We start from the raw sequence: 19,107 nt of genomic DNA, 5'->3' as shown, positions 1-19,107 counted from the left end.
CAGTCCTGTGACTGCAACATGCCAATAAAGTATTACTACTACTTATACCATACTCATACCACTGTATATAATAATGTAGATACATTAGCTTAGTATATTTACTCCGTAGCTTTTTCATACACATTATACTGTATACTACAATGCACTTTACTGTTCCTTTGCACGCTGGTTAGATGACAACTTAATTTAGTTGTACTCTGTACATCGAGTATAGTGACAATAATCAAATCTAATACAGTTCACTGTACTCGTGCCTCCAGCACAAAGACACAAAAACACACAAACCACTTGATAAGAACAACGCAAAAACCTTTATTAATGACATGTTTCCTGCTCCGAACTACTTAAGAGAGATTGAAATGTACAGCAGATGCCTTGCAGAATGGGTCTCGTGGTTTTTAAGTGTATGACTGACAACAGAGACATAGAAAAACAGCTGTGTGCAATATGGCAATGACAGGGGGGGGGGGGGGGTCGGAGGGCATGTGAACACAGGCAGTACAGGCTTCAGCCAGAAGGGGGATTGGCAAAAAGGACAAACATGTGGATATCACTTGCGGAGGACTATAAGGAACAAAACCAATAATCGGAAATCATGGTTGGGTCTTAATGGTTAGGGCGAGATCGCCAGTCTACCGTGATCGCCCATCGCATACAGAGGCCAGTGTGCAAAGGTTAGTTAGTCAGCGTTTGGTTTCCGTATTCGCAACACAGATGGTTTTGGCATCTCTGGCCTCTCCTCTTAATCTCTCCTCTTCATCTAATTAGCAGACAGGAGGATTACAAATAGAGGATATTACAGTGTAATATGTAGAAGTGTTGAGGAGGGGAGAGAAGAACAGCCAACTGGTCGATACTACCAGACAGGATAACTGACATATCAAACCCTGCCCTCCGAGGATCAATAATAGAGGGCAGGGTTTGAGATAGGGACAGCAGAGCAAGGAAACTAGGTAGGGTCGTCACATCACCATGCAGCGCGTGAACTCACATTGGTGCCAAGTGTGGAAACGTTCAGTTCGGCAGACATCGAGTTGAATGGGAATCGCCATCTCCTTGTTTATGTCATTTAAACAGGCTATTACCTCGGATGTCAGAATCATCTGCAATTTATTGCATTGTTAACTACAGTAGCTAATATTTGATATATTGGTTGATGTATATTTCCTCAGATAGCTGGTATATTTTGAATTTGAATACAGGCTTCAATAGAACTGGCACCAAAGTCTGGCACCAAGCAGAGCATAGAACACTGGTAATTTAATGTGATGACCCTTCCTTCTTTAAGTATAATTTGCAGTAGAAGTAGGAAAAGTACTGTAATACAAAAGGTATAGCCCGTTCTCTTGGGTGCCCCCCCCCCTCCCCATAACGGTCAAAGCAAAAAAATCAAAAATAAAACACACCTCAGTGCCAGGAAGTACACAAAGCAAAATTGTAAATAAAATACTTTGTGTTTTTGGCACTCCTAGAGATTGAAAAAAAAGAGAAAAAAAAAGAAAAATTTCATAGAAAACATATTTAAAGAGCTGACAACTGGGTACGAGTGACCTCTAGATTAGAAATGCCATTAGTAATGGGAAATATCAGTAGAGAATCTATATGGTACAGAATATAAAACAAGTGCAAAAGCAGTAGAAACAGCCCAGCTCAACGTAACTAAACCGATTTAAAGTGTTTACACTAAACTAAAGTGAGCTAAACCGAATTAAACCAAACCGCTGGAATGAAACAGATCGGAGCTGATTATGGCTGATGGCAGGTTAGGGACCTCAAACGAGGAACCGTCTGTCTGTCTGTACTCGTCTCTCTGTCTGCTTGTCTGTCTGTACTCGTCTCTCTGTCTGCTTGTCCGTCTGTACTCGTCTCTCTGTCTGCTTGTCTGTCTGTACTCGCCTCTCTGTCTGCTTGTCTGTCTGTACTCGTCTCTCTGTCTGCTTGTCTGTCTGTACTCGTCTCTCTGTCTGCTTGTCTGTCTGTACTCGTCTCTCTGTCTGCTTGTCTGTCTGTACTCGTCGTCTCTCTGTCTGTACTCGTCGTATGATGGCTGTATGTGTGAGCGAGCATGAGAGAGAGGGTGTGTAAAGTGTGTGTGTGTGTGTGTGTGCACATGAGTGTGATATTGTGCTTGTAATGGTAGTGTGCGAGTGTGACGGCATGGTACTGGATGTCCGCTTGCATCTGAAACCTCAGAGCAACTCCCTCATTGTCGGAGGAGCTGGTGACTCTGGGCGAAAGGCATTGTGGGTAATAAACAAAAACAAAACAAAACCAACAACAATAACAAAGCCACCAGAAACCCAAACATTGTCAACAGGAAGAAACAAGAGCAAGTTGTTGTTAATATTATTCTAGATATTACTGTACTGCTAATGTTGAATTCCCATAATCTGGGGTGATTTGAGACGGGGCGTGAAATGGAATTACAAAACATGTCATGTGTTTTAAATGTATTCCCCTTGTTAGAATAATTGATTTGTTGTAAACTTAATTATTAAATGCATCCCCACTGTCAATCATAGATAATAGAGAGAAACTAACCATCCCCCTTGTTAAATACTCCCAAGTACACTAGATGCAGTAGAACAGTAGAAATGACAGATAAAAAAACAAAACATTAGTAGAACCCAATAGAAACCAAACAGAAGAGCCATACAGTAGAACCTCATTTATCGGAACCTCGACTGACTGGTTGACCAATATAATGTGTAATGAACGGCAAAAATAATAATTCTAACAGCTGTTAATATATGGAGTTAAATGTATTCTCCTGTAAAACAAGACAGTAAAATGTGTTTTAGGGAATACAAGTGGATGTCTGTTTGATGTTTTGCCCATCCCCTCATATTTCAGTATATTTTGGCAGGCTGGAAATGTTATTTGCTTGCAAGCCTGTGGAGAGAGTACTACCCTGTCGAGGCCAGTGTACATTTAGATAGATAGATGGCCACTTCACTTATTCCCAGGGGGCTATGTGTCTTCTTCACTAGCCAGGATTTCAATTGGAGCTAAATTAGATTATATGCAGGCGAGCAGCCAAAAAGCATTGCCAGGCTAATGCCCTGAATCCTCATCATCCATCCCTGCGTTTCACCCATCTGGATGTGTAACTGGTATCAAAAACGCACCACTTCTAACAGAGGTCGGATAACGGTGAGGTTATACCGTAACCAGAGCCACTGATAAAGAGTTTGGCGACCGCACTTTTCCGCGGTAGCTGCGCTAGCTCAGCAATCCCGCCAGAACCGGTGATTCTCTGCCAAATCGATCGTAATAATGTTGGCGATGTTTTATGGAGAGGGTGCTGTTACACATTTGCAGCACTTTGTTCCTTTTAAAGATGGTGGCAGCAACGCGGCGCACGCGGTACAACACGGACACGGAGTCCCAATCGTGAAAGATGAACCGATCAGAGCGATCGTTCCTGTTTTACGTCTACATTCTAGGGATGGTCATTTGGCTGGTACGCCTTAAAGAAACGCACAGGTCTGTTAACGTTGGTGTGGGAACATCTGTGTTTGGTCCGGCAGCAGGAGACGGATCAGAGAAGCCGATGCGTTACCGTGGCAACCGCATCATTCGGATCAACATTCTTCCCAGTGGCAGTTGCGGATGAACATTCCAACTTTCTGACGTCTCGCACCACTGTCCGCTCACACACACACACGAAACGACGCTCCTTTCCGTGACAACGTTATCAGCACTCTACGGTGGCCATCTTTGGCGTACCGAGGGAAATTGACCCATCTTAAACCCCCCACCCTCTTTTCTTGATCCTCCAATCACAACCGTTGCTTCCCAGCAACAGTTGTAATTGGAGGATCAATAAAAGAGGGAGGGGCTCGAGATAAGTCAATCACCATGACGACCATGGAAAGGCCGCTTCTATTCCATCAAGTTCTGTGGTCTCTAATCTATGGCTCTAAAATGTAGCTACTGTAGGTTGGCTAATGTAGTAATGCAACAGTGGTGTGTTGGTGAGTTCGTAGTCAGGTCATTCAGTGACAAGCTAGTAGTGACTAGTAATAATAGTCACAAGCTCTCTAGTTTAACCCCCCCGACAACCAGTCCAGTTGTGGATTTGGGGTTGTTTCTTTAGCATAGCAGTGGCTTAACGCAGCACAAGGGGCTTTCAGGGAGCCAGTACACCTGCACATCACCGCCATCAAGAGTCCACACACAGTCCACTAGTGTGTCCATCCATCAATATATCCATGTGACTATCCCTCCTTCAACAATTCAATCTGTCTCGAGTCTTTCACTCTCCATTTATCTCTATCTCTCTCTCTCTCTCACTCTCTTGCTCGCTCTCCTTCACATAGTTCCCAGTGGTTCTCCATATCGGATTTTCTGTCCAGGTTTGAGGTTGAAGGTGAAGTCCTTGGGGGCTTCAAACAGCAGGACGATGGTGGAGCCCAGGTTGAACTCTCCCAGGTGCTCCCCTTTCCTCATGGAGACGCCCTCACGGTTCAGCGTGGACACGTAGCTGAAGTCATTATAGGTACCTTTGTTGTAGCGAGGAACGTTGGTACGCAGCTCCTAGAGAGAGAGAGAGAGAGAGAGAGAGAGGAAGAGGGAGAGAAAAGATAAACAATAAACATATTACATTTTTCATACTCTCACTATCACACAGTCATCTGACCCCTACACTTCAGGTTATACCAACATTTATTAACCCATAGCATCTTAACCCTTGTGTGAGCTAATTCCCTTCTGAGCCCAGGGTTGTTATGAAACGATGCGGAAGTAAACGGCACCTTGAGAGCTGTCTGGGACCAGCCTTCTAAATGTTTCATTCACTTAAATAGAATCCTGGTCCCAGCACTGCCCTGGCGCTGTCCTGTGGGCGCGGTTCTGTGGATGATGAATTTCCACATTGGCGTCATCGACTGGACCGCTTTTCTTCTTTCTTTTTTTTTGATCCACTTTTTCTCCCATTTTCTATATTTTCTCCCATCCCAATTTCGTATCATCCAATTCAACCCTCCCCTGTCACGGACGCTGTTTCTTGCCTCCCACAAGCCGGCTGCAATGTGGACTAAGTCATACATAGCACAAGTCCCCTCCGGTACTTGAGGTAACAGCAGTCGCATCTTTTCACCTGCGCAGCTCGATCTCTCAGTGGCGAGGAGTAACGCGTGGGAGGCTCACGCTGCCCCCGACACTTCCTGATTCTACTGCGCAGGCGCACCAACCGACCTGTAGGAGTCGCTGTCCACAACGCCCGATCCCCACCCATCAGTTTCCCACCCCCTAATACGGCCAATGTGTATTAGTACGGACGACCAGCTAAACTGAAAGCAAATGTGGAGCGCTGGGCTCGAACTGATGAGCCCAGCGTCTCCAGCATTTAGTGGCAAGCGCCTTGCCCACTACGCCACGTAGCCGCCCCCGTTTTTCTTCTTTCTAAAGACCTTGGCATGGCCCAGAGATCTGCCATGGAAATCACACAGGTACCATCATTTAGTGAGCTGATGTTGCTAGGCAACGGATACAACTGCAGCCAGCAAAGTGTATTTAGTTCAATTACCCTTGTTATCTACAGCAGCTGTTAGAACCGCATCGATTGACAGACACTCTGATCATCTTTTCTTTTCAGTTCCAAAAGTTTCCTCAGAAATTGGTAACGTCTGACTGGAATAATTTACCAGGTAATTTGCTGTTTTTAACCTCATTGGTATATTTAAAACAACTTCATTTCAATTATCTTAAAACTAGCTGCTCATGTTTTTAATGACTACTTGATATGTTGCTTGTGATGGAAAATATATATAATATATATATACAGTGAGACAGTGGCTCAGGAGGTAGAGCAGTCGTCTGGTAATCCGGAGGTTCCCGGTTCGATTCCCGCTCCTCCCCGGTCCCTGAGCATGACACTTATCCCCTAATTGCTACCGATGTGCAGGTTGGCACCTTGCATGGGTTAGTACACGGTACACACTGTGCCAGGCTGACTCAAGCCAATGAAGGATGCCACCTTGTGCTTGGTGATGTCAGAGGAGAGCATGCCCACTCTGTCATAACACCACTTCACGCCAGATGTTATGGATATGGAGCTATGTTCTTTAAACAATGACAGATTTCCCCAAATCGTAGCCCCTGTATCGTGATATGTATCGTATCGTCAGATTATTGCCAATACACAGCCCTGGATCACAGGGGACCCGGTGACCCTCGTTTCCATGGTTACCGCTAGTGGCGTCCACTGGTGGTGACACAAGAGAACGTTGTCGAAAAGCAATTCTACGTTCCATTTCTCAGGCTGTGGAAGCATGTTTTACCCAGTTTCCTTGTCTCTTGCCAGACCATTGTCTCTGCACCGCTAAGCTCAATTAAAAGATGAACAGTGGCTGTTGCTATGGCTACCACTGGGAAATAAGGTCATATCCTGTTTTGGGACAGCTTGTACTACTGATTATAGGCTACTCCTAGTTTTAATTGTTCATAAAGCCTTTTTTTGATAGTGTATCATGCTTTTATTATTCTCTTATTCTATGAACCTATTCGATTTCTCACGCCACCCATATGTAATAATTATCCTTCTTTTCCTTCCTTCTTCTTATCTCTCTCTCTATTATAATATTATACATTATACAATGACAGATCCTTCTGAGCTCCTCTGGACTGGTGTGAAGCAACTCTTCTGGCGATAACGAGTCAACTGAAGTGAGATCAACTGAACCAACCGATTCCGACGAGTCCAAAACATCTGCCGTTGCTTATGATCCTCTAAATGAAGAGTCTGTCCTGGCGTGTGGCGTTAGGTGTATGATCCAACCGTGGCCTCACCCCCTGACCCAGTGTGAGTATGAATTACTGTGTGTATGACCCAGTGTGCAAGGTTAGTCAGGTTATATAATGGTGGCTAATGGTGAGCAACGATGATAAAATAGAAGGAGCAGATTACTGTAGGAACCAGGTCACAAAAACAACTCTTCCTTTCTCTCCCCTTCTTCAGAAAGGCTGCATTTTTAAAGAATGATTTTAAGTGGGTGCCCAGAGATGGTGCAGTGGTTAAGACCCTCGCCGCTGGAACCACGAAGGTCACCATTAGTACCCTAGGATTGAAGGATCAAATCCCACCAGGATTGTCTCTCCCTCTCAGACTCCCTACTGTCTCAATAAAGAACCTTCTCTCCTGTGTCTCCCCTACTCTGTCTCCCTCTCAGACTCCCTACTGTAGGGGTGGCCAACCAGTCAGAGACTAAGAGCCACAAAAATTACTGTGGTACCACAAATAGCCACACCATATACCAGCGTTTCTCAACCTTTTTTTTCAGTCACGGCACCCTTCATGTGTTTATAGGTCTCACCCTCTGGCCTCTGAAGTTGCTAATGTCTTTTTTATTTGGGCCTCACCGGGTTAAAAGTACCCTGTGAGACCCACGGTTGCAAAATTACAAAATCACTTTTAGCCATTTAAAAAATGTTAAGCACATGTATAGTCAATTGGTCCTGTTGTTCAGCCTCACAATGCTATTTGATAGTAAATGTGTTTATATGTCCCACCCTCTGGCCTCTGAAGTTGCTAATGTCTTTTTAATTTGGGCCTCACAGGGTTAACCTCTTAAGCCCGAGATATACAGTAAAAGTGTATATTTTCAGCATTACGTTTGTTTACCAATTATTTTAACTGTTATTAGTAAAATTATTGAAATCTCAGGGCATTGAGTCGGAAACCGGCGCATATTGACAGGAGGAAGTGGCACAGCCAAAAGTGAGTGTAGTCTTTTGAAGGAAGAGACTCTGGGCTTTCGAATTTCGAAAAACTACCCTACCCAGCTCACATCAGGCCCCTGTCAATCATCTGACTTCTGGATTTACCTTTTTATTTCTATTATTTTTTGGGATTATCTCCCACAAACCTGAACGTTATTGCCATAAAACAGAACGCAGTTAGTTTCTCTACCTTTCTGTGAACGTCTTGCAAAAAACGGTGTTGCAATACGATGAAAAATGGTGGAGAAATTTACATTATAAAAAATATGTCTGAATTCAGTACTGTATCTACAAAACCTTCTGTCTAATCATCTTCCCTTTATTCATTTGCTTAGATTTTTCAGGTCTGGTCAATTTGAGCATGGTGTTATTCACAGTCAAAGATTTTTTTTTTTAAATAGAATTGATATTCTCCTTTGGTTCATTACAATTTACTCAAGCCTAGTAACAGACACACTATTTCTGACACTGACCCATATCCCTAGATTCAGATACCAAGAACATGCAAATGGACCATTTTTTTTAAATGTTTATTCTATGTCCTTATGGAATGAGTGACATAAAAAGAAAAGAAAAAAGTTACAAAAAAGAAAATATATATATATTATAATTTTAATTTTTTTTATGGATGCGGCTTGCGAGCCGCGGGTTGGCCACCCCTGCCCTACTGTCTCAATAAAGAACCTTCTCTCCTGTGTCTCCCCTACTCTGGTCTCCCTCTCAGACTCCCTACTGTCTCAATAAAGAGCCTTCTCTGCTGTGTCTCCCCTACTCTGGTCTCCCTCTCAGACTCCCTACTGTCTCAATAAAGAGCCTTCTCTCCTGTGTCTCCCCTACTATGTCTCCCTCTCAGACTCCCTACTGTCTCAATAAAGAGCCTTCTCTCCTGTGTCTCCCTCTCTGCCTTCCTACTGTCTCAATAAAGAATCTTCTCTCCTGTGTCTCCCTCTTAGCATTCCTACTGTCTCAATAAAGAACCTTCTCTCCTGTCTCTCCCTCTCAGACTCCCTACTGTCTCAATAAAGAGCCTTCTCTGCTGTGTCTCCCTCTCAGACTTCCTACTGTCTCAATAAAGAACTGTCTCTCCTGTGTCTCCCTCTCTGCCTTCCTACTGTCTCAATAAAGAACCTTCTCTCCTGTCTCTCCCTCTCAGACTCCCTACTGTCTCAATAAAGAGCCTTCTCTCCTGTGTCTCCCCTACTCTGTCTCCCTCTCAGACTCCCTACTGTCTCAATAAAGAGCCTTCTCTCCTGTGTCTCCCCTGCTCTGTCTCCCTCTTAGCATTCCTACTGTCTCAATAAAGAACCTTCTCTCCTGTGTCTCCCTCTCTGACTTCCTACTGTCTCAATAAAGAACCTTCTCTCCTGTGTCTCCCCTACTCTGTCTCCCTCTCAGCCTTCCTACTGTCTCAATAAAGAACCGTCTCTCCTGTGTCTCCCTCTCTGCCTTCCTACTGTCTCAATACAGAACCTTCTCTCCTGTGTCTCCCCTACTCTGTCTCCCTCTCAGCCTTCCTACTGTCTCAATGACCTGTGTCTCCCCTGCTCTGTATCTCCCTCTCAGCCTTCCTACTGTCTCAATAAAGAACATTCTCTCCTGTGTCTCCCTCTCTGCCTTCCTACTGTCTCAATAAAGAACATTCTCCTGTGTCTCCCCTATTCAGTCTCTCCCCCTCAGCCTTCCTACTAGGGGTGGGAATCACCAGAGGCCTCACGATACGATATTATCACAATACTTAAGTCACAATACGATAGTATTGCGATTAAAAATATATTGCGATATGCCGAGTATTGCGATATTAATATTGCGATATATATTACCTTTTTTCAACTGCAAAGTAAAACTTTGTCAACATGTTTTATCTAATAAAATAAAGTTGTCAGTCTCTTCATCTCACTTCAATCATTTCTATTGCAGCAAATGGGATTTTCTCAAGCAGACAGATGTTGTCAACACTGTAATCTGTGTTGCATGTACCTGACAAACTGAACTGTTTGTATTACAGTCATATTCCAACTTACTGAATGCACACGTGTGCGTGTGTGTGGACTACTGTACTATTACAGGTATTGAAATGAACAATGCAACTTCCTTAAGTTATATATATAAAAAAAAGATTAGATTAAAAAGAAATTGCATAATAAAATATAGATACTTGGCGTCCTTGTATCGATACAGTATCACCACGCAAAGTATCGCGATACTATACTGTATCGATATTTCCCCCCACCACTACGTCCTACTGTCTCAATAAAGAACCGGTCTCCCTCTCAGCCTCTTGCCCACTCTCCTTAAACAAAATAATGAACGTTAGGTCGAGCTAAAGCATCAAGTTCGTATTTTCATTACACTGAATTTGAAGATGGTTTATGAGGATAATATTTCTCCAGCATCTATGTACTAAATTCCAAGGTGGATTTCTTCTGGGTTTGATTGAGTGTCCATTGTAAAAATGCTAACCTGATTATATTACAGTGAAGAAAAATACCCATAATGCTGTCTCACATGACTCATGGTAAACCTAACCAATCACCGAACATGACAGCCAGTGTGTTGCTTGGTACACGTTAGGGATGGGCATTTTAAAGACAAATCCAGATCGATTGATCGCATGCTATACTCGATTGATCGTGTATTACTCAAAAAAAGAAAAAGAAAAAAGTTTTTTCCCGATTTTTCTCATAGCTACGATTAATCGATTAATCAATTACTCACGCCCATCCCTAGTACATGTCACACTTGGATGATGTTCCACTGTCTGTCAAACATCTCTGTCCAAAGAGGAAGTAAAGTAACTGGTGATACTGTACCTTTCCTTAACACATTCAGCGCAGACCCCGAGTATAGTCGGGTTAACTCGCCGACGCTTGCGCGCCAATCACGAGTATAGTCAGGTTTTAATCGTTATTTCTTTTATTAGCGATATCCATTCATTTTCATCCATCCAACCGGATGTTATTGTTGGGAATGGGTCTGAGCTCGCAAAAGGGCAAATACCGCCGCCTATCGTCTCCCGGATGGTATTGCACATCATTGGATTGGATTGGCTGGGGATGTTGTGCATACAAAAAAAAAGTCCGGTCCGGGTTTTGCTTCTCGGGCATGCAGTTTCGTTGTACCACGTTGACTGGGGGGACAGGGAGCAGCGTGGATTATGTGTTTTGGACTATACCATTGGATCAATGGACGCGATCGATATTTGGAATGGCGATCAGGAATTGGATTAATCTTTTTGCAGAACATATGATGTGAGGTAAGGACTCTATGTTACCAGTCTTGGGTTAATCAGATGTTTTTTTCATAGCGATCACAACGTGTCTGTGTGTGTGCCGTTGGCGCTGAGCAAGGCACGGATAATCGATTTTTCAGCCCGCTTTTGTATCGTGCATAAGGACAGCGTTTATTTGAAAACAATTCATAAATCAGCCGAAAAATTACAACGTGTTTTGTGTATTCCACTAAAGGGCTATTATCGCGTCTTTCTCTGGAATTACTAGAAATCTCAAACTATACTCGTATTCAAAACGGTATAAAACGGAAATGTACCGATGAAAAAACAATCCGTTTCATACATGTTTTTTTTGTTTTTGATCTACATTTTCTCCCATTTTCAATTTTTTCTCCCATCCCAATTTCGTATTGTCCAATTCTACCCTCCCCTGTCTCGAACACTGTTAGGCCATGCCTCCCACAGGCCGGCTGAAATGTGGACGAAGCCTTGCATCACGTGTCCCCTCCGGTACACGAGGAGGCAGCCGTTGCATCTTTTCACCTGCACAGCGCGATCTCTCAGCGGCAAGGGTCTGCGTGGGAGGGACACGCCGCCCCTGTTGCTTCCTGATTCTGCTGCGCAGGCGCACCAACCGACCTGTAGGAGTCGCTGTCCACAACGTCCGATCCCCACCCACCAGCTTCCCACCCCTAACACTGCCAATTGCGTTAGTATGAACGACCAGCCAAGCTGGTAGCAATGCCGAGAGCTGGGCTCTAACCCAGCATCTCCTGCATTAGTGGCGAGCGCCTTGCCCACTGCGCCACTTAGCCGCCCCCGTTTCGTACATGTCGACTGCAAGTAAGTCATTGATAAGCGACGGGTGTATTAGACCCATAGCCATAATTTAAGATATATTTTAAGCACTCGCAAATATCTCCGTCCTCCCATCGATTAAAGCGCTGGCGTGCTAGCCCTAATTTGGTCATATAGGCCCGGCGCTGAATGTGTTAACTTATTGAATAAATAATATATTATTGTTCCCCCCCGTATTTTTTGTCTCATTTATAAATAACAACCGAAAATCAGTTGAAAAAAGTAAAATAATTGAATTTCATGACATCTCTATGCAGCCCTGTTTATTCACTGTGTCCATGGAAACAACAATGAAAGCAGCCATAAAGGTACAGTTTCCTTAACACTTTCAGAGCCGTTGCTTAACCTTGATTTACCTGTTGAATGCCACCATCCACTTCAATGTTATCTTAAAAACGCCTAATCTATGTTTTAAATTATGATTATAAATGATGTGTCTAATCTGCCCGTCGCTTTATCAATGACTCGTTTGCAGTCAACATTGTCGAAGCGGATTGTTTTTTTATCGGTTCATTTTCGTTTTATAGCATTTTGAAAAGCCCTCGTTTTCAAGGAAAATATAAAGATTCCATGATAAAAGACATTTACTGGAATATTCTAGAATACACAAAAACGTTGTAATTTTTCTGCCTATTTATGAATCGTTTTCAACTAAACTCTAGATTATCGATAGTATATGTGTACGTATGCACGCTATGGACGCAAGCTGAAAAATCTATTCTCTTATTTCCTCATCAGCGATCGCGCACACAGACATATCACACATAGGGCAAACGCTGAGATCTCAGCGAATACAACTCTGATTATCCCAAGACTGGTAAAATAGATTCCTTACCTCAGATCAGATGTTCTCCAAAAAGATCATTCCAATTCCTGATCGCCATTCCAAATATCGATCACGCTTATTGATTGAGTATTGGCTGCTGTGAATATATATTCCAGGCTGATTCCCGTCCCGCGATGACTTCCATGTTGATCAGACTTCTTGCCAGCACAAGGAATCAGCTGGCTCCGCCTCTACATATCTACAGATCCCAGGTCAGTCTAAGCGACTGACCTGCAGTTACACAGGGATAGACGATAGGGGGCGCTTTTTTCCATTCTGAGCTCCTGTAGGAGCTGGTGTACCAACGGGAGACTCGGTTGATGAAATATGATTTCAGATCGCTAATAAAACAATAAAACGGGGCGGTCAGGTGGCGTAACGGAGATTGCGTTAGTCACCAACCCCGGAGCGGCTGGATTCGCCTGTTCGAATCCAGCTCACAGCTCCGGGGTTGTCACCAGCTTGGCTGGCCGTTCACACTAATACAATTTGCTGTATTAGAGGGTGGGAGAAGCTGGCGGGGTGGGTCCGGGTCGTTGTAAACAGCGACTCCTACAGTTCGGTCGGGGCGCCTGCTAAGCGCGGATAGGATCTAAGTGGGATAGTGTGATCCTTCCACACGCTACGCCCTCTCAGTGAGAATCCGTGCTGCCAGGTGAAAAGAAGCGGTTGATTGGCTGGACGTGTGTCGGAGGAAGCACGTGATAGCCTCCACTCTCCCAGACCGACTGTGGGGGGTAAGTGCGCAGCGACCAGGAAGGGGATTGGGAATTGGCATAACGACTAACATTGGGATGGGAGAAAATCGGAGGAACAAGGAGGGGGAAAAAGACAAAAAAACAATAAAACGATATTTGTCGTTGTTGGCACTCAGTGGGGGGGCTAATAAAACGAGATATGTCATCCGTGGCACTGAAAGGGTTAAGCAGAAAAGACATGGCACTATAGTCTGTTTACTTTTCTAATAACTACATCACTGCATAACAAAAATAAATAAATAAATAAAATAAAAAATTCAGATAAGATTAATTATTGGTTATTATTAGTGATACTCTGTATACACCCAATTCAACGTTATAGCCCCATTTTCTTTTTGGTTGCGGATGTGCAGATTTGGTCCAGATGTGGTCTCTCTTGGGCAGGCCTGTGATGCACAGGTGTGGAGACATGTGGGTACATGTTCGCGTTCGGGGCACGCAAGATAATTCTCTGAACACCCCAAGCTGTGTCTGAAAACAGTAGGAACAAACTAAGGGACATGAATCTCCACGTGGGCTGGGTAATCGAAAACCAATACCAATCAAGGTATTGATTGAAGCAAATCAATACTACCCACTATTGAAATTTTTTGACAAATAATACCGTACATACATTCCTTTTTTTCCCGTAGCCAGTTATTCACTACCAGTGTTCTGTATCCATATCCAATGTGACCTGATCAAATCGGCACAAAGCTCTTTGAGTACACATTGCCTTTGAGCTGGAGGGACTGCTCTCACCAAGAAGCATTACCTAAATATAGAAATAAATATAGGTTCTAGTGTCGGTATTGAACATTTTCAAACAATACCCAGTGACATCATAACATACAGAGTTGTCAAGTATGACTGCTGTTTAACTGGCATCAACGTAGCCATTTTTAATGACCATATTCACATGGGAAAGGAATCCCAACCTGAGCATGATATAAGAGCAAAATGGCCACATATGGTCAATAGTCAATTTACTCAACAGTCTATTTCTATTCTACTTAATGTTTATGTAAATTTCAGTCAGATTACGAGACACAGTGAGCACACAACTCCATGGTTGGTCAACCAGCATCTGCTTTCTACTGCAACACTAAAGCATATGTCTGATCATTGTTTGATCATTTTCAGCGTCTTTGGGTCTTTGAAAAGCGCTATACAAATTAAATAAATTATTATTATTATTATTATTGGCCAATAATGGAATGGAATTAATTTAAGACAGTTGTATTGCCAGGGTGCTTTTTGTGAAATACAGTACTGTATATAACTAGATTGGTTTTCACTAGGATTACTGAGAGAGAGAGAGAGAGAGAGAGAGAGAGAGAGAGAGAGAGAGAGAGAGAGAGAGAGAGAGAGAGAGAGAATGTGAGTGAGAAAACAAAGAGAGAGAGACAGACAGTTTGAGAAAGAGGGACTGAGCAAGAGAAAGAGCATACGATAGACTGAGAGACAGGGAGAGGGAGGGAGGGAGAGGGAGAGAGCAAGAGAGAGAGACAGTGAAAGTGACAGGAGAAGCTGATCCAGCTAAACAAGCTGTCCTGATGACATCAGTTCTACTGCTGTTCTGACTGTTATCCTGTTCACCTCTGACATCTCAGACACCGACCAATCACAGGCAGCACCTGTGACGTCAACCTTGAGCCCTGACTGACTGTCAGCCAGGGTGGTGTTGTGGAAAATGTGTATACGGGGGGGGAGGTAGGAAAGGGTTAGCCTTGACTAGTTTAATATAGGTCAACTAGCAGAGCTCAAAGACACTAGGGCGACAGTCTGGCTGATGTTTCTTAAAACAACCTCAAGCCTCAAGGGTATAGGACAGATAGACATTTTCAAGTAAATCACATCTTGTTCTTTTCTTCTTTAATCTTGACTCCAGTTTTGTCTCAGGGATGACAAACCTTTAGACTTATCTTCTGTTTTTATTCTCTTGTTGTGGTCAGATAAGGGGTCGGCAGGACCTCGATGATTCCGGGAAAGGGAGATGTGTGGAAAACTGTCATGTCGGGGCGGGGCTGGGGAAGGTATTATCTCGGGGCACGTAGAGTTGGGGAGTCAGAGTGTTTTTTCCGTTATGGTGACCGTCTGGTAATCCATAGACTACCTTCTTTCAAACTCTTCTGTTAAACTTCTTTTCTTAAATAAATTACCTACTTGTTAAAATTGGAAACAACGTCTCCTGCTGTGTCAACGACAACCAAGCCACAACAGTGGCAAATGCCATTTGGCTGAGGGACAGGATGGGAGGTGCCAACTGCAGAGCTTCCCATGGCCGTTAATGTCACTATTTCAGTACATACATGGCTCTGATGGGCCTACTAACACACAAACTGTGAAATATGACAACCCAGTCCGATTTTGCACCTGTATTCAGAAATTGTGCCTTTAGTCAAGTCAAGTCAAGTCAAGTCAAGAGTTTTAATTGTCACGGCATACAGGTATACAATGAAATGCGGGTGGTCTTGCCCGCAACGATGTGCAATACAGTGGTACAACATATAATAGAATAAAAAAAATGAAAAAACAACATTGTGCAGTAAACAGGTAACAGGTAACATGGAGTGACATCTCGGTATCTGTACATAGTTATTTACAGAGCATATGGGACATGCTAGTTAGCTTTGGTAGTGCAATACACTGTTCCTGTTATTCTAATTTAAAGTGTCCTTTCCTTTTGGCCATAAGTGTGCGTGTGTGCGACATGAGTGTGTGCCCGCTCATGTTAAAGTGTTAAGTGGCTGCTCGTGTGTGAGCGTGCACAGCGTGCGTGTCGTGTGTGTGTTCATGTGTGCTTGTGTGTGGATAGTTCAATGTTCTGAGCACTCAATGTTCATTGTTCAGGGCTCTGATGGCCTGGGGGAAGAAGCTGAGCCTCAGCCGCTCTGTCCTAGTAGCTGGGGTTCGCAGGCGTCTGCCTGACCTCAGCAGCTGAAACAGGCTGTTATTGGGGTGGTGAGGGTCTTTCATTATCCTGCAGGCTCTGGATTTGCACCTCTTGTTGTATAGAACCTGCAGGGGGGGTAGTGCAATACCCGTGGTACGCTCGGCTGAGCGCACCACTCTTTGTAGGGCCTTCTTGTCCTGTGCCGTGCTGTTTCCATACCAGGCAGTGATGTTTCCGGTCAGGATGCTCTCTACAGCTCCTGAGTAGAAGGACTGGAGTATCTTCCCCGATACTCTGAACTTCCTTAACTGTCTCAGGTGGTAGAGGCGCTGTTTCGCCTTCTTTACTACTGTGTCTATGTGTGTTGACCATGTCAGGTCCTCTGAGATGTGGACCCCCAGGTACTTAAAGCTGCTCACCCTGTCCACGGTAGCCCCGTTAATCATCAGTGGTGTGTGCGTCTCCTGCTGTCCTCTCCTATAATCCACGATCAGCTCCTTGGTTTTACCAATGTTCAGGAGCAGGCTGTTGTCCTGGCACCAGCGTTCCAGTACCTCAACCTCCTCCCGGTAGGCCTTCTCGTCGTTGTCCGAGATCAGCCCCACCACCACCGTGTCGTCTGCGAACTTCACTATGGAGTTGGAGCTGAACTTGGCCACACAATCGTGTGTGTAGAGTGAGTACAGCAGGGGGCTCAGAACACAGCCCTGGGGGGACCCGATGCTCAGGGTGATGGTGTTGGAGGTCTGACCCCCCACCCTGACCGCCTGGGGTCTTTCGCTCAGAAAGTCCAGTACCCAGGCGCTCAGGACGGAGCTCAGACCTAGCTCGATCAGCTTGTCCACCAGTCTGGTGGGGACTATGGTGGACCTGTTTGTCCTGTATGCAAATTGCATAGGGTCCATATCACTGGGGAGGGAGGCACAAATGTGGTCCTTGACCAGCCTCTCGAAACATTTCATGACCACAGAGGTGAGTGCCACCGGTCTGTAGTCATTTGGACATGTTGGGGAGGGTTTCTTCGGTACAGGGATGATGGTAGACATCTTGAAGCAGGCAGGGACCACTAAATTAGTCATTTGGACTTCCGTCTTTATGTGATGTCACACGAAAAAGCTCATTGCAATGCACGTCCTTGACTTGTGTGTGCATGTGGAAAAATGCTTGTGTACAAAATAGTGGTTTGCTCATAAACCTTTTCTGCCTAAAGATGAACCCCAAATTATGTTTGACAAAATCTTTAGTGGTAAGTTTGATATGATATTGCTCGATCTTGAGTCATATTTGATCCGCAATGCCTAGTGTGACAGTTTGGTCTGAATTTCGTTTGACGGTACAGGTTCGCACATCATTGCTAGATGTACGATAATTATCTTATTTGTATGTTCAAGACAACATGCTCGTTATAGGCACAGAGACAGCCTACTACTGAAACAGAGGGGTATAGAGGCTGCTGGAATGCATCAATAAGACATGTTTAGGGGACCTCAAAGATCTATTTAACTTGTAGAAAATGACTAAAATATAGGACCTTTAAACGATTCAATATGATTTTGATTCTTGGGTCACGATTCGATCTAAAATCTACTCTTGATTAATCACTATTATCTAGATAATTCGATAGATTCGATTCTAGAGTCTTTCTGCTTGGTTCATTTTGGAAAGTTGAAGCCATATCTGAAAAATAACGGCGTCCTGGCTTATTGGTATGGCTTGCCAATGAGTTTTTCTTTTTATTTATTTTCCTCTGCATATGGTTTTGAATAAATTGTAATTAGGCCTTAGCTTATATTTACTCTCAATAACACATTGTAAACCATTGCCTGTCAAAGAGGGAGAAATACCCTAATTAGCTGAGGGACAGGAAACAAGATCATAAGGCAAATCATCCAATAATGTGTGAGGAGGAAGAGGGTAAATATGGGTTGCTAGTCCACAGGAGGAAAACTCAAAATACCTTTAGGCTCTACGATGGGTAGGTGGATAGGCCTATCAGGTGACAGGAGAAGTAAAAGTAAGCCAATTAGTTGAAAGGAGGAGGTAAAATATGTAGATAGGATACAGAGGCCAACTCCTGATTGGACAAGATGTCCTCTCCCAGGGCTTAGTGTAAAGGAGCCTAAAGGATAATTTCACTACAGTGGCTCTGTCAGAAAAACGGGATGAAGTTAAAAGTTAATGCGAGTCAGGTGAGAGCTCATGTTAAGGTGCCAGGGGTTTATTGGTATGGCTTGCCAATGAGGTTAATCAATCTTGGGAATCCATCAGCTATCGTCTCAATGTCAATTTAGGCCAGTGTTTCTGAACTTCCTGTGTAGCTGCTGGCTGCTGAGTCCTAATATTCAGGCCAAGGCCTCGTTTATAGTCCGATTAGCAACCAACACCGGTCATCTTTTCAAAGGCAATTGTGTAATCTCACTTTGAAAGCAATTTGTTACTCTTATTACACGAGCCGAATGTTGATCCACACAACACACACAATGGATGGGGGAAAAAAAGAGTCCGGATTCCACATTTTACTTGTCAGACATGTAATCCGAGCCGATCCCACTCATTGCCGAGCCGCAGAACAGCGTGGAATATGTGTTTTTTTTTTTTTTTTTTTTTATATATCTTTCTTCCCCTCCTTTTTCCCGATTTTTCTCCCATCCCACCCTTCCTGGTTGTTGCGTACTTTCCCCTACTGTTGGTCCGGGAGACCGGAGACTGTCACATGCTTTCCTCCGACGCATGTGCAGCCTGGGGCAGGCCAACCTGGCCGCGCAGGTTCTCACCGGGGAGAGTGTAGCGTGTGGGAGGCCACACTATCTCTCCTCAGTTCCAACCCTCGCTGAGCAGG

General features: G+C 44.0%; 1 protein-coding gene across 2 annotated transcripts in view; it reads right to left on the bottom strand.

Annotated features, from left to right (window-relative positions):
* Positions 1-301: 301 nt before the first annotated feature.
* pisd (phosphatidylserine decarboxylase) overlaps positions 302-19,107 on the bottom strand; it is a gene marked incomplete at its 5' end in the record, with an annotated part of 79,734 nt that continues 60,928 nt past the window's right edge. For both annotated transcript variants that reach the window (XM_084325321.1, XM_084325320.1), the window contains one exon: positions 302-4,539. In XM_084325321.1, coding sequence (XP_084181447.1) covers positions 4,315-4,539 — 225 coding nt within the window. In that variant the 3' untranslated portion in view covers positions 302-4,314. The remainder of the gene's footprint in view (positions 4,540-19,107) is intronic.

This window comes from Notolepis coatsorum, assembly GCF_963971535.1.
Source record: "Notolepis coatsorum genome assembly, chromosome: 11".
Lineage (NCBI taxonomy): Eukaryota > Metazoa > Chordata > Actinopteri > Aulopiformes > Paralepididae > Notolepis > Notolepis coatsorum.
This window is presented reverse-complemented; position numbering and strand designations above follow the sequence as displayed.